This window comes from Dromiciops gliroides, chromosome 4, assembly GCF_019393635.1.
Source record: "Dromiciops gliroides isolate mDroGli1 chromosome 4, mDroGli1.pri, whole genome shotgun sequence".
Taxonomy (NCBI): Eukaryota; Metazoa; Chordata; class Mammalia; order Microbiotheria; family Microbiotheriidae; genus Dromiciops; species Dromiciops gliroides.
The window spans coordinates 387,013,398-387,028,210 of record NC_057864.1 but is presented as its reverse complement, the minus strand read 5'-3'; the positions used below and the strand labels follow the sequence as shown (position 1 = coordinate 387,028,210).

Here is a 14,813-nt window from a genome sequence, read left to right as displayed (position 1 = left end):
TGTCAAAGATGCAGATATAACAAAGAATACATATAGTCCACTAATGCTTAGTAAATGAAATATCTATCATCAATTTTAAATTTACAATGAATTTCAAAAAATCTGTATTTGTAACAGAATAGTAGGAGTAAAAGGAAAAATAAAAATTATTATAGTTGCATTATAGTCAGTTCTGTCTAGAAGATGCATGGGCTTTTATAACATCTTCTAATTAAATTTTTAAAAGAAATAATGATTTCATTGGTGTAGAAATGAGGAAACTTCCTCTACCAATGCAGATCAGCAACCATTCTGCAATTTGTAGTCTTAGAGAGTTTCCAGGAGTTTTGAGAGGTTAAGTGACTTGTCTAGGGTTGCAAAACAAGTGTGTTAGAGGAATGTTTGAACTCCAAGACAAGCTCTCTACTCACTACACCATGTCGCCTCTACTCCTTTGTATATTTTACCAATTAAACGCTTGTTAAAAATAAACAACTGAAATCGAAAATTTCACACACTTGCTATATAAATTTTAACAAACATCTTTTTAAAAAATATGATCAAGTACAATTATCCTTCCCACATTGCAGGGATTAGTGCCACAGTGCCCCCACAATCTGGAAAATCTGTACAAAAGTTTTTTTGGCCCTTCCTTCATACTAGAGAAAAAACTGTGAATTTTTTCTTTTTTTTTTAATGGGCTGTTTACAGTACCTTACTGTAAAAATTGGGTATATCTATGTTATTAAAAGGTAAACCACGTTGATATCATATGATACTATACATTTTGTATTTTGTATGTATACATAAAATACAGACATTTCTGAGTTTCTAAATTTTTTCTTTGTCATCTGTAGGCCTTCATGTATCTGCAGCTTCCACAAAATTCCCCCAAAATGTCCACTTAATTTCTTGTGCCAACCAACAATATATTAAAACACCATTGGGGAAAGTCATGAAGTTGAAGGGATAACTGTAGTGGTTTAGACAAGTAAGAATTCAGACAACACTAACCCTACAAGGACTCTTTGTTATCATCATAATGATAATAATAACATTTATATTGGGCCAACTCTGTGCCAGGCAATGTGCTAAGTGTTTTATAAATATTATCCCATTTCATCTTTATAACCATTCCAGGAGATAATTGCTATTATTATCCCCATTTCACAAATGATAAAACTGACACAAAAGTTAAATGTCTTGTCTAGGGTTCCACAGCTAGTTAAGTGTTCTGAGGCAGAATTTGAAGTTAGGTTTTTTTGACTTCAGGCTCAGCACTGGGCCACCTAGCTAATATACATATTCTAAAAAAAAAATCATTTTAAAGGACTCACATAAACATAAGCCAACAATTTATTTTATTTTATTTTTTTTGGTGAGAATTCTGGTGGCCACTACTGAGAAGAAATCACAAATCTAATATTAGAAGCATCTGGTAGGAATTTAGTTCCTTTCAACAAGCATTTATTAAACAACTAATATATAATACTTTCATATGTAGCAATACAATTTTAAAATATGGAATATTTGATCAAACTTACAGCTCAATGGCTTTATTCCACATAATGACGTAGCCTGAGAGTGTGAAGGATTCAACATTGACAATATGTATGTTACCTCTTTCTGTGCCCACATAAAGCCACTTGCTCTGGAAAGGCAGATGGCAAAATGTTATCCTGCAAGAGAAGATATATGCAAAAAAGTAATTAGAAGAACCTTCAGTAAACCCTAAAGAACCATAAGGCAACTTAACTATTACACAAAAGAGTCAAGCAAAGGCAAGAACTAGATGAAAATGTCCTATTTCATGGAGCACAGACTTTAAAGTATGGCATCCAACATGCTCTATTCTAACACCCTCTTTTTTTCACATGAAGAAACCGATGTGAAGAGGGATGAAATGACTTGCTCAAGGTCATAGAGTAACAACTAACAGAGGCAAAAATCAAATCCATGCCTTCTGTTCCCAAATCCAGTGTTTCTGTACTATACTATACAGAACTGCCTACTCAAACTATGAAAATGTAAATAAGCTTCATTACTGTAATCTAACAAATATGATGATAAAACTTCAGAGGTCAAGATAATCTGAGGCAGTGACCTGTAATCTAAAATAATTAAATAAACAAGATAAAGATTAATCAAGGAACAATAATGCTTGAATAGTTTAAAAACAAATACTCTATATGGAAATATAAATGACTTCATGTTTACTTTAATGATTATATTCATTTTGCATTTTTCCAACCTAAAATATCATAGAACTGACCACATAGCATGTAAAATACAGATTTTCTTTTGTAACACATAGATTTTCTTTAACTTTGTATTAGAAATATTCCCTTCAGGTCTTTATAAGATCAGACTTATAAACCACTGAAAAACTTTGAAGAGCATAAATTTATATTTTTAAAAGTTCCACTGAAATGATAAAAAAAAAATTATTGGGCAATTTATATAAAATGTTCTTACTTTAAAATAATCTCACACATAATCCAAGCAAGAATTTAAGACCCAAAATTCTAAAAGTGTTTTTGGATACAGAAACAAATATGTCAAAATATCAAAGTGAAAGAGTGCACAATGAAGTGGGGCAAGTGTCCAAAAGAAAAATATATAGGACCTAAAATTCATAAGACAAGTTATCAATGTTGTTAAGTCTTTCTTATGAAATAGTTAAGCATGCCTATCTATACTTCTAATTCTTTAATCTGATTTTGAGGCCCCTAAAAGTGAAATGGAAACTTAAGAATAAGCTTGCTATCTTAAGATTTGTAATCTACTACATTTGCCAGTCAGGCACACATCTGAGTGCCCATACAGTTAAGTGGGGCTAGGTTACATAGGATGTTACAGGAAGAATATAGGATCATAAAATTATATAGATTTAAAGCAGAAAAGGATTTTTGAAATAATCTAGTCCACACTCTCATTTTACAAATAATAAAACTGAATCCTAAAGAGGTAAAGTGATTTGCTCAAGTTAGTCCTGGCCATTAATAAAATTAACAGCTTAACAGTGCAGACAAGAAAAGCATGCCATCAATATTATAGACAAATTAAATTCATCTTTAAAATGATTCTGCTCTCCAAAGTAAATAATAACTATTCAAAGGAAGTAAAGGGAGTTTTATTTATTCATAATCAGCTTACCTTTAAACTCCTAAAAAAGGAAGACTATAAAAATTCTTAGCATGACTTCAAAATTCTCAATCATTTATAAAACCAACTGTCTGATTTAAAAATAAAGAAATGAGGAGACTATTATCAGCTTTGCAGCACTTCATTTTTAAATGAAAGTACATACTCTTAGCAATATAAAAATATATAATGCTCCTATATGTAATGACTATACTGCTTTAAGTCTCTTTTGATATCATTCTTAGTAAAACATTTAAAATTTTTAGGCAGCACTGCTTCAAATGACATTTATTTACTAAATATCATCTGTACTGGACTTCTAGGCAGCAGAGAAGATGGCATAATAGTAATTTTCAGATATATTGAAGGCCTGTTATATAAAAATGACTAGACTTGTTCTGCTTTGTCATTTTTTGTCTTTCTAGGTCACCTCTCAACCTCAAGAGAACTAGTAGAAATGGACAGAAACTACAAAGAGACTGATCTAAGACTTGATATAAGCAAAAAATTCCTAATAATTCAAGGTATCTAAAAGCAGAATGGCTTGACTCAAGAGGTAATACACCCCTCTTGGGCTCAACTATCAACTCTTTGCAGATAACTCCCAGATTTACTTATGAAGCCCTAACCACTCTTTTGAGCTTTGGTCTCTCACATCACTAACTTGTTTCTTGGACATCTCCAACTGGATGGTCGATAGCATCTTAAAATAAACATGTCCAAAATGGAACTCATTTTCCCTCCAAAACCATCCTCTATTTTAAACTTTCCTATTAAGAGGGCACCAACAAACTCACAGTTACCTTGGCTTTCAACCTGAACATATCCTCAAATACTCTCATCCCACACATCCATTTTTTTGCCAAGTCTTGTTGCTTCTACCTTCATGACATCTTTTGCATACATTCCTTTCTGATGTCCTAATATTATTAGGAGTTTACCATCAGGCTACACAAAGAGATGGATTACTAGAAGTCATTGAATATGTTTGTATTTGTAAAGAAAAGTGGTTAAACCTTTTGAAGTAGTATAATCCTTATCTTAAAAAAAAATACTTCAGTGCAATACCTACAGTAAAATCTAAAGTGATTTTTAATGCCTACTACTCGAAGCACTAAACAATGTGAGGTTAATTTTTAAAACACACTCCAATAAATATTAGTATTCCTTTTACTTAATTCCAAAAATTAACAAGATCTAGAACACTGAATCCCTTTTCATTTAGAACCTATTATATAAAACACTAATAATAAAAAATTATAGTTGTCTACCCCCTCCCTTGCAACCTTCACCCCTACCACATCAGACATTTTTAGAGGAAAAATGAGAGAGGGGATGAGGATGCACTGTTATATATGGAAGCTACAGTCAATGTGGAAATAAGGTTGGAGAAGGAAACAAAGCATTTTTAAAACACATATATAAGTAAGAACATTCCATTCCTTCCCTACATATTATGCCCTCCATTAGTTCTATTAAAGATCAAGGGAAGAACTAAGAGGGGCATAAGTATAATGATCTCATTTTCAAAAACCAACAATCAGGATATATTCATTCCTTGCAGTTGAGGATTCTTTAATTTTATCTTTGTATTGTACGCCCACCACCCAGCACAGTATTTGGCATGCATTATATAGTTAATAAATAGTTACTGAATGAATAAAATGAAAAAGAAAGAGGAGGGACTGCCTATGTATGTCAACCAAACTAGATAAAAGAGGACATAACATAGGGGAAAAATGACAGTTGATACACTTAGGAATTCACAGATGACAAAAATCTAAAACAATTTTGGGTCATAAAATACCCATGGTCTCATACCTCAAGGATGTCAAAGAAAGGTTCACTTCACATTAAAATATTCGTAGCAATACTTTTTTGTGGTGGGAAAGAACTAGAAACAAAGAAATGCCTATAGACTGAGGAATGACCAAGCAAATTGTGGTACATTGACATAATATAGGTTATTATCACATTGTAAGAAAGGAATATGAATGGAAATCAAAGAGATGCTCATCAATTGGGGAATAGCTAAATAAACTGTGATAGATGATTGTGACTATAAGAAATGACAAGCAGGATGATTTCAGAAAAGCTTGGAAAGACTTATATGAACTGATGTATGGTGAAGTGAGCAGAACCTGGATAACATCATGCACAGTGATAGCAATACTGTTCAATGAAGAACTGTGAATGACTATTCTCAGCAATACAATCATCTAAGACAAACTTCAAGGACTAATGATGAAGCATACTATTCACCTCCAGAAAGAACTGATGTTGACTGAACACAGACTGAAACATGCTATTTTTTACTCTTACATTTTTTCTTTTATTCAAGTTTTCTTATACAAAACGACTAACATGATAATGTTTTCTGTAATTGCACATGTATAACCTATAACTGATTACTTATCACTTCAGAGAAGCAGTACGGAAGGGAGGGAAGGAAGGATAGAATTTAGAAGTCAACACTTTAAATAAAAATGTTTATTATTATTTTAAAAAGCAAGAAACATAAAGAATCCAAAGAACACTAGGAAGACATATGAATTGATACCAAGTAAACAAAACCAGAATATCAATATGTATGATTTACAATGTAAATAACAATTTCTTTGTTATTAAAATGTTTGTTAAGAAAATGAAAAATTGCTGAGTCATTTTTATGATATTTGGCCCCATTTGTTGTTACTCAGTCATTTTCAATTATGTTTGACTTTTCATAAGACCTCATTTGGGGTTTTCTTGGCTAAGATACTGGAATGGTTCACCATTTCCTTCTCCAGCTCATTTTACAGATGAAGAAACTAAGGCAATCAGGGTTAAGAGACTTGTCCAGGGTCAGAGCTAGTAAGTATCTGAGGCTGGATTCGAACAGTGAAATGAGCCATTATGACTCTTCCCTTTCTCTACAAAAAAACATAGCTACAGAAGTGTGTGTGTGTGTGTGTGTGTGTGTGTGTGTGTGTGTGTACACAAACTCATTCTCTAGCCCAAATCCCCACATTTTCGTTTCCCAGGCACCTTCTCATCATGCTGTAGTGCCACAGGGTTCACCTCTGAAACCAGTATTCCCACTATTACCAAGTCCCTGGGCTTTCACTTGGTAAATCTTCATCATTTTTTATTCAATCCATACCCTCATAAATTCATAAGATCATAAACAGAGAAAAGAGTGACTGAGGGACTATAAACCGTTTGGCTGTACATGAAAAACAAATATAGAGAAATTGGCAGACTATAAGGAAAGACATATTGACCATCAAGATGACAGAAAAAATATCCTCTGAGCACATAGAGAATCAAAAGAAAAAAAAAAATAGGAGTGCCTTTCTAAACCACAAAAAAAGATTCCCTATCATCAACACTATCATTCCCAGAAAGGGCATGTCCTTTCTGAGAATTATACAATGACTCCACATACCTTCCCTGTAATGTCCCTGACCTCAAATACACCTGGTCCAGCCACAACTCCCCCTTATGTGATGTCTCCCCCAATTAAGATGTAAGCTTCTTGAAGGGCAGGGATTGTCTTACTTTTTCTTTTTGTAGTCCCATTTCTTAGAGCACATTTCTTTTCCTTTTCCCCATTAGGACCTGTTATCTCATTGGTGAAAGCAAGTCCTAATAAAGAAACTCCATTTACCAATGCAGTCTGATAGTCATTCTGCAAGTTAGTTTTTTTTAAAAAGTCTTTTTATTTATTTTTTAATATTAATATTTCCCAATTAGTTTTATTTTTTAACATTCTTTTTTAAAAAATTTTAGTTTTAAATTCTCTTCCTCCATCCTGCCCCTCCCCCACCCCTTGAAAAGGCAAAAAATATGATATAGAGTATATATGTGAATTCTTCTGCAAGCTAGTCTTACAGTTACCTAGGTTACTGGGAAGTTAAGAAGTTTATCTAGTGTTACACAGTTGGCATGTCAGAGTTGAGACTAGAACCAACCCATTGCTTCCAGACTACAAAGCCTGGCTTTCTATCCATACTTCTCTACTTAATAGAAATAAGAAAACAGGCCAGATTGCATTTGTAAAATTATATAGAACTTTTTATTACCCCTATTTTAATTACTTTTTTATAACTTTTTATTATTTCCTCCTGGAAAAAAGGCACATCTTTTTAATATCACAATTCTTTACTTGGTGTTATATACCAAGATACAAGACATAGAAGACCATCACCCCAAAGAACTAAAAGTAATGGTCATTTGAAAGGCAATGAAAAGCTATGTGGCAGACATGAGCAAACAATCTAACATTACAAAAGAAAAAGCTGGCCAAAAAACATGTCAATTAGAAAATAAGGTGAGTCAATTATATACCATATTCATATCTGATCTCCAACAGATCCTGGTTCAGTGACCCTGAACAAATTACTTAACCTTTCAATTCTCTAAGTGACACTATAAAAACTATAATTTGCAGAAAAGATGCTGACCTGCACTGGTAAAGGAAGGTTTTTCAATCTAGTAGTTCTATATCAATGAAGTCACATTTACAATCGCTATTCAGTCCATCAATCAATTTACAGCTCTTTACAATGTTCCAGTCACTATGCTAAATTCTAGGCAATAAAAAGAAAGAGGGGGGGGAAAGCATCTCCTCTCCTCACATTCTAAAGGCTACCTCTACCTTACTTGGATGCTGCCTCACATCACTTCAGACATGGACTCTAATAAAATCAGAATCAAGTACTTTAAACAAACAATTTCCATTTTTAAGCTCAATTAAACTATATTTTCTAAAACTTGGACAAGATGTGTGCCAGCTTAGAAGAAATTTATACTAAACCATCTCATTACATTTTAAAGAGATCAGTTATAGATAATACTAAACAAAGAACATAGAAACATTTTACAGAGTTGCCAAAGACAGACCCCAGTCATAAGACATAATGTACATGACCCTGTAAGATATCCTCCCCTAAAGAAAAAGTTTAAGAAAAAAAAAAACATAAAATGCTGATATCTGTGTTATTTTTGGCCTGAAAATTTGAGCAAAACACAATAAATTCAGTACTACTCACTCCACTGGCATTATCAAACTGATTTTTTTAAATGCCTCATCTAAAATGCCAAGACCACAACATCTAAGAATAATGTATATTTAAACTTGTCACATGTATATAATTCAAATCCCAATGTTAAGCAGATAGCAGGGCTGTAGAATCTAAATTTATATGCTATTAAGTCAGTACTATATAGGTGGCAAAAATACAATACCAGGGGGAATAAATAAACTTTTTTTCTCATAGTGATTTCGTTTACTACTAAAGATATTATTTTTCTGGGGATAGACTTGGCTCTTCTCAGCAGTGCAGTGCAACAATCCAAAACAGTTTCAAAGAACTTGCGATAGAAAATATATAGAATAGAAAATATTCTCAACATCCAGAAAAAAGAACTGTGGATTGAACGCAGATTGAATCATACTGTTTCTACTTTTAGACTAGTTTTTTTTTTTGTTTGAGGTTTTTCCTTTGTGCTCTGATTCTTCTTTTACAAGATGACTAATGTAGAAATATGTTTGATGTAACTGTACATATACAACCTATATCAGACTGCTTTCCGTCTTGGGGAGGAGGGGGGGGAGAAAAGAAAAATTTGGAACTAAAAATCTATTGTAAAGAAATGTTGGAAACTATCCTTATATGTAATATCTAACTGGAAAATAATAAAACAAAAATTTTTAAAAGAATTTTAGAAAAATAGTTAAAATAGATCTCTGGCAATTATTGAATAGAAATAATAAACATTAATATTTCTCAGGGAAAAAAGATATTCTTTTTCTTTAATTAGAACCCAAATTATGTTAATCATGATAATAATGATGAGTAGTCACTTTGCTGTTATGAGTTAATAATAGTAGTCTTTTCAGTATTTTATTATTCTGGTAAAACTAAAGGGATATTAATCAGCTAAAGAAATTACAGTATTAAAGCTAATGAAGTCTTTCTAAGAGAAAATGTCATAGTGTATAGCCAAGATCCCAAGCCATTAAGAAATATATGGTGTTCATTCTCTCTGTCTCCCTCTTTCTCCATTCATATACATGTATGTATGTATTTATACTTATATGTGTGTGTATCTTTATAAATGTATATATAGTGTGTGGGTGGTATGTAGACACTATATATTGTACTATATATACATATACATAGTATAACAAAGCATAAGAATTATCAAAAAATAAAAATAAGGTAGTAACTGGGGTACTTAACCATAAGCTAGCACCACCCCCAAAAAAAGCAAATGAATGATTGCTCATATCTATGTCCCACAAAACATCAGTCTAAAACAAAATAGCATCGTCACTACAATCAACTGGAGTGTTATGGAAAGAGTACAAAATTTAAAAATATGAGACCTGATAGCATGGAAGCTCTTTAAGGGCAGGGATCATATAATTTTTAACTTTGTATTCCCAGTTAACACAGTACCTGCCACATAGTAAACTCTTTTTTTTTTTTACATATAAGGTATTTTATTTTTCCCGTTACATGTAAAGATAATTCTCAACTTTTGTTTATACAAGCTTTACAATTTCAGATTTTTCTCCCTCTCCTCCCTCCCCCCTCCCCTAGACAGCAGGTAATCTGATATAGGTTATATCTATATATCTATATACATATAGATATAGATATAGATATATAGACACACATATATATGCACATAATAACATTAATCCTATTTCTGCATTAATCCTGTTATAAGAGAAAAAAATCAGAGCAGTAATGCAAAACCTCAAAATAGAAAAAAAAAAAACATTAGCACCCAAAACAAAAGAAATAGTATGGTTCAATCAGCATCTATACTCCACAGTTCTTTTTTTTTTCCTTGGATTTGGAGATCCTCTTCTATCATGAGTTCCCTGGAACTCTTCTGTACCATTGCATTGGTGAGAAGAATATAGTCCATCACAGTAGGTCAACACTCAATGTTGATGATACTGTGTACAATGTTCTTCTGATTCTGCTCATCTCACTCATCATCAGCTCAAGCAAGACCCTCCGGGTTTCTCTGAACTCCTCCTGCTCATCATTTCTTACAGCACAATAGTATTCCATTGTATTCGTATACCACAACTTGTCTAGCCATTCCCCAATTGATGGGCACCCCCTCAACCATAGTAAACTCTTAATAAATGCACTGATCATACGGCTTAGATATAACCAATCAGCTGTTAAATTTGTCATTGTTTTTGCAGCACTTCTTATCTTTGTCCCTTTCTCATTGCCCACATAGCAACTACTTTCATTCAAGGCCTTATCACCTTATCACCTTATCACCTTTAGCTGGAACTACAGCAATGCCCTACTAAATGGTCTCCCTTCCTCAAGTCTCTCCTCATTTCAATCTATCCTGTATAAATAACTGCCAAAGTGATGTTTCTTAAGCAAAGGTCTGCCCATATCACCGACTTTCCTACCAAAAAACCTCAAATAGCTTTCTATTGCCTTTAGGGTGAAATAAAAACTACTGCTTTGTTTAATTCCAAAGATAGAACACGCCAAATAAAATGAGCACTTTTATATAAATTATAACCAGATTATACATGAAATTGATTATCTCTATCACTTAAGAGTTTGCTTTCCTTTTTAAGCATATAATAAATTCAAAATGGAACATTTCAAAGTTGTTCTGCTTATCTGTGATTCCTTCTGTTCTCTTCTCATTTGAGTATGATAAACCCCAGCCTTAGATCATGTTTCCCATCTCCATTAAGAAAAAACAAAAACAAATAAAAATCCTCCTATCAAATATGAATAGTCAAGCAATACAAATTCCCACATTACTCATGTCCAAAAATACATGCCTCATTCTGCATTTTAAGTCATTATCTCTGTTGGGAGGGTCATTATCAGTCTTATGGATTCACGGATGTTCATCTCACTGTTTAGAAATTAGAGTTCTTAAGCCTTCCAAAGTTGACTACCTTCATGATGTTGTTATTGTATAAATGGATCACCCAATTCTGCTCACTTCACCCTGATTCAGTTCATATAATTCTTTCCAGGTTTCTGTTAGAGAGACTCTCTGAATATTTCCATTACACAACAGTATCCTATTACATTTATATACCATAATTTGTTCGGCCATTTACCAATCAGTGGACAACCTTTCAGTTTCTAGTTCTTTACCACTACATAAAAAGAGTTCCTATAGGGGCAGCTAGATGGCGCAGTGGTTAAAGCACCGGCCCTGGATTCAGGAGTACCTGAGTTCAAATCCGGCCTCAGACACTTGACACTTACTAGCTGTGTGACCGTGGGCAAGTCACTTAACCCCAATTGCCTCACTAAAAAAAAAAAAAAAAAAAAAAAAAAAAAGAGTTCCTATAACTATTTTTTGTATAAACAAATCATTTTCCTCCTTCTTTGTCCTTTTAGGATATAGGCCTGGTAGAATATTGTTTACAACTAAAGGTATGCACATTTTACTGATATGGGGAGCATACCTCCAAACTGATTTCCAAAAGGCTGGAGCAATTCACAGCTCCAACAATCGTGCATTAGTATGCCTGTTTTCCCAAAGCCCTTCAAATACTTCTCATTTTCTTTTTTGTGTGATTTGCATCCATCTGACAGATTTAAGTAAGAACCTTAGAGTTGCTTTAATTTGTATTTCTCTAGTAGTGATTTTAATGTTTCATTTGATATTGCTTTGGTTTCTTCTTTTGAAAAGTGTTTGTTCCTATCTTTTGACTATTAGGAAATCACTCCTATTCATATATATTTGCTTCAGTTCCTTCTATGTCTTGAAAAATTAGACCTTTATTAGAAAAACTTGCTGTAAAAAATTTTCCCCAATTAATTTTCTCCTTTCTAATTATTGATGTATTGGTTCTATTTATGAGATATACATCGATATAAACACATACACATATATATGTATGTATATATACACACATATATCTATAGATACGTGTATCTACCTTTACACACACATGTATATGTACATATTTGCATATACATAGTATCATTTAATCAAAATTGTCCATTTTATCCTCTGTGATCTTCTTTATCCTTCACATGGTCATGAACTCTTTTCTCCAAAAGATCTGAAGGTAATTTTTGCTACAATAATGTTTATGATGTGAACTTATGTAACTTGCTGATGCATCCATCTGGAGCTTCTCTTTGTATATATGGTGTGAGATGTTGATCGAAACCTAATTTTGGCCAGACTGTGTTCTAGCTTTCCCCGTAGTTTTTGTAGAATTTTAAGTCTTTACCCCAGTAGCTGGTCTTTGGGTTTATCGAGTACCACAATACCAGATTCTTTTGCTTCTACATATTGCTTCTCTTTCACTGATCCACTTCTCCATTTTATAACCAGTATCAAATCATTTTTATTTCCATTTTGTAGTATAGATTAAAATCCAGTACTGCTAGGCCCTCTTCTTTTACTCCTTTTTTTTTTATTTCTCTTAAGATTCTTGGCCTTTTGTTCCCCCAGATTAATTGTTACTATCTTTGCGGTGTATAGTTGTTCAGAGAGGACTAGGACCTCTGGTGTGAGGACTAGCTGAGCTCTTTTCAGGGTTGCTCCAGCAGAGATGTCCACCTGCCACTCAATTCTCACCTGTTACTCTAAGAAGCTTTAGCATGAACAGCAGCCACACTCAGGAAAACCTGTTTCAGCAGAGAGGCTAAATCAGACTGAGGATAACTGATAGGCCTCAAAACCATCTGTGAGTTATGGGAGTGTCTACCCCAAGCATGTGAAGACTTCTCTGGCAGAAAAGGCAGGTGTGAACAATTTGCTCCAAGAGGACATGAAGATGGCTGAAAGAGGCACTATGGAGTGCTTAGAGCTTGGTTAAACATCGAAGATGCCAGTTACCTACTACATCCCAAACCATTGCCAGTCATCTTGAATTTTGTCTTGCCACTGGATTCTGATGACTCTAGAAGAGAGGCCAATAATTTCGCACAACTCTGCCTCACTTAAATCCAATTTATGTACCAGTCAAAAGACATTCACCCATACCACTTTACTATTTTTACCTACCTTGAAGTCCTGTGATGACAAGCAAGTGATGAAGGAGCAAGTGCATATACACTGAGAGCTGTAGTCACAACCCTGCACACAGGCAGCCCAGGGTACAGGGCCGTCTTCTCACTGGACTGAAGCAGCAGTGGGATTCGGCAGCCCCCGCATGTCTGAGCACCCTTTTTGAAGCACTGCACTGCTCACCTCCTGTCATGAGGAAGGGGCAAGAAAAGGTGCCCTAAAAATTGTCTGCTTCACCTAACAACCCTGTTCTGCTTACCACAGCAGGTAGAGATCCTACTCTGTGCTTGAAACAAACACAAAAAAAAGTACAAAAACTTTTGCCAAGATGATTCCACTCAAAATTGGTAGATGGAATGTGTGCACAATTATGAACACGAAGTCCAGTAGACATGAAAGATGAACAGCTCTTGCAAGAGAATTCAACAGGTATCACATCCAAATAGCCCTGAATGAAACAAGGCTAGCAAATGAAGGCTATCTTATTGAAGTCAGAGCTGGACATATGTTTTTTCAGGAGTGTTTGCCATGATGAGGAGTGCCATGAAGCTGGTATAAGTTTTGCACTCAAATCTAATCTAGTCAACAAGCTTGTATGCCTCCCAAAAGAAGTAAACAACAGGCTCATGCCAATGCAAGGAAAGTATCATGCCACCATCATCGGTATATATGTTCCCACAGAGACATATATGTGTATGTGTTTATATCTACATATATCTCATAAATAGAACCAATACATCAATAATTAGAAAGGAGAAAATTTTTCCTAATTTTATGAAGACCCAGAAACCCTCATCATCAGTGTGCTGAGAGATGACAACAGTGTGATCCTGGGTGACTTTAATGCCAGAGTAAGCACTATCTGACTATCAGAAATGGCAGGGAGACTTTTGAAGGAACGGAGTCGGTAACAGAAACAGCAATGGTCACTTACTACCAAAGACTTGTGTGTCTCATGAACTTCTCATGACCAACATTGTCTTCTGTTTACTTAAACGTAAACTAAAAATTTCATGGATGCACCCTTGCAGTAAATATTGGCAATTAATAGACTATATCATTGTAAGGAGAAGAAACAGACAGGCTGTAAGAGTGATGAAAGCCAATGTGTGGCAAAGAGTGCTGAACCAATCATAGACTTATCCTCTCTAAGCTAAACATCTGCATTCAAAAAAAAGCAATGGCCTCAAGGCAAAATGACTACCAGAAGACATAATGTCAACAAATTAGAGTGCTTTTCCATGAAGGAACAGTTTGTTGCTGACTTCATGAAAAAGCTATATTGGGGCAGCTAGGTGGCGCAGTGGATAGAGCACTCACTGGCTCTGGAGTCAGGAGGACCTGAGTTCAAATCTGGCCTCAGACACTTAACACTTACTAGCTGTGTGACCCTGGGCAAGTCACTTAACCCCAATTGCTTCACCCAAAAAAAAAAGCTACATCAACACACAGTTGGCAACAGTAGAGAAGAAAAGTAGTAGGCAGCTTTCAGAAATTTGGTATACAGCATCACATTTACTCATCTGGCTAAGAATACTCACAAATGTCAGGATTAACTTAATGAAAATGATGGGGAAATTCAGAAGCTATTAAATGAAAAATGAAAACTCCATGGGGTTTACCTGCCTGGTAGTTCTTCCATCTCTAAGAAGGCAAAAGTAAAGTAC

At 34.3% G+C, this 14,813-nt stretch overlaps 1 protein-coding gene across 4 annotated transcripts in view; it reads right to left on the bottom strand.

The window, feature by feature from the left end:
• The window catches only part of STXBP5 (syntaxin binding protein 5), a 196,271-nt gene that overhangs the window by 144,033 nt on the left and 37,425 nt on the right, over positions 1–14,813 (bottom strand). For all 4 annotated transcript variants that reach the window (XM_043999574.1, XM_043999576.1, XM_043999575.1 and 1 more), the window contains exon 5: positions 1,524–1,658. In XM_043999574.1, coding sequence (XP_043855509.1) covers positions 1,524–1,658 — 135 coding nt within the window. The remainder of the gene's footprint in view (positions 1–1,523; positions 1,659–14,813) is intronic.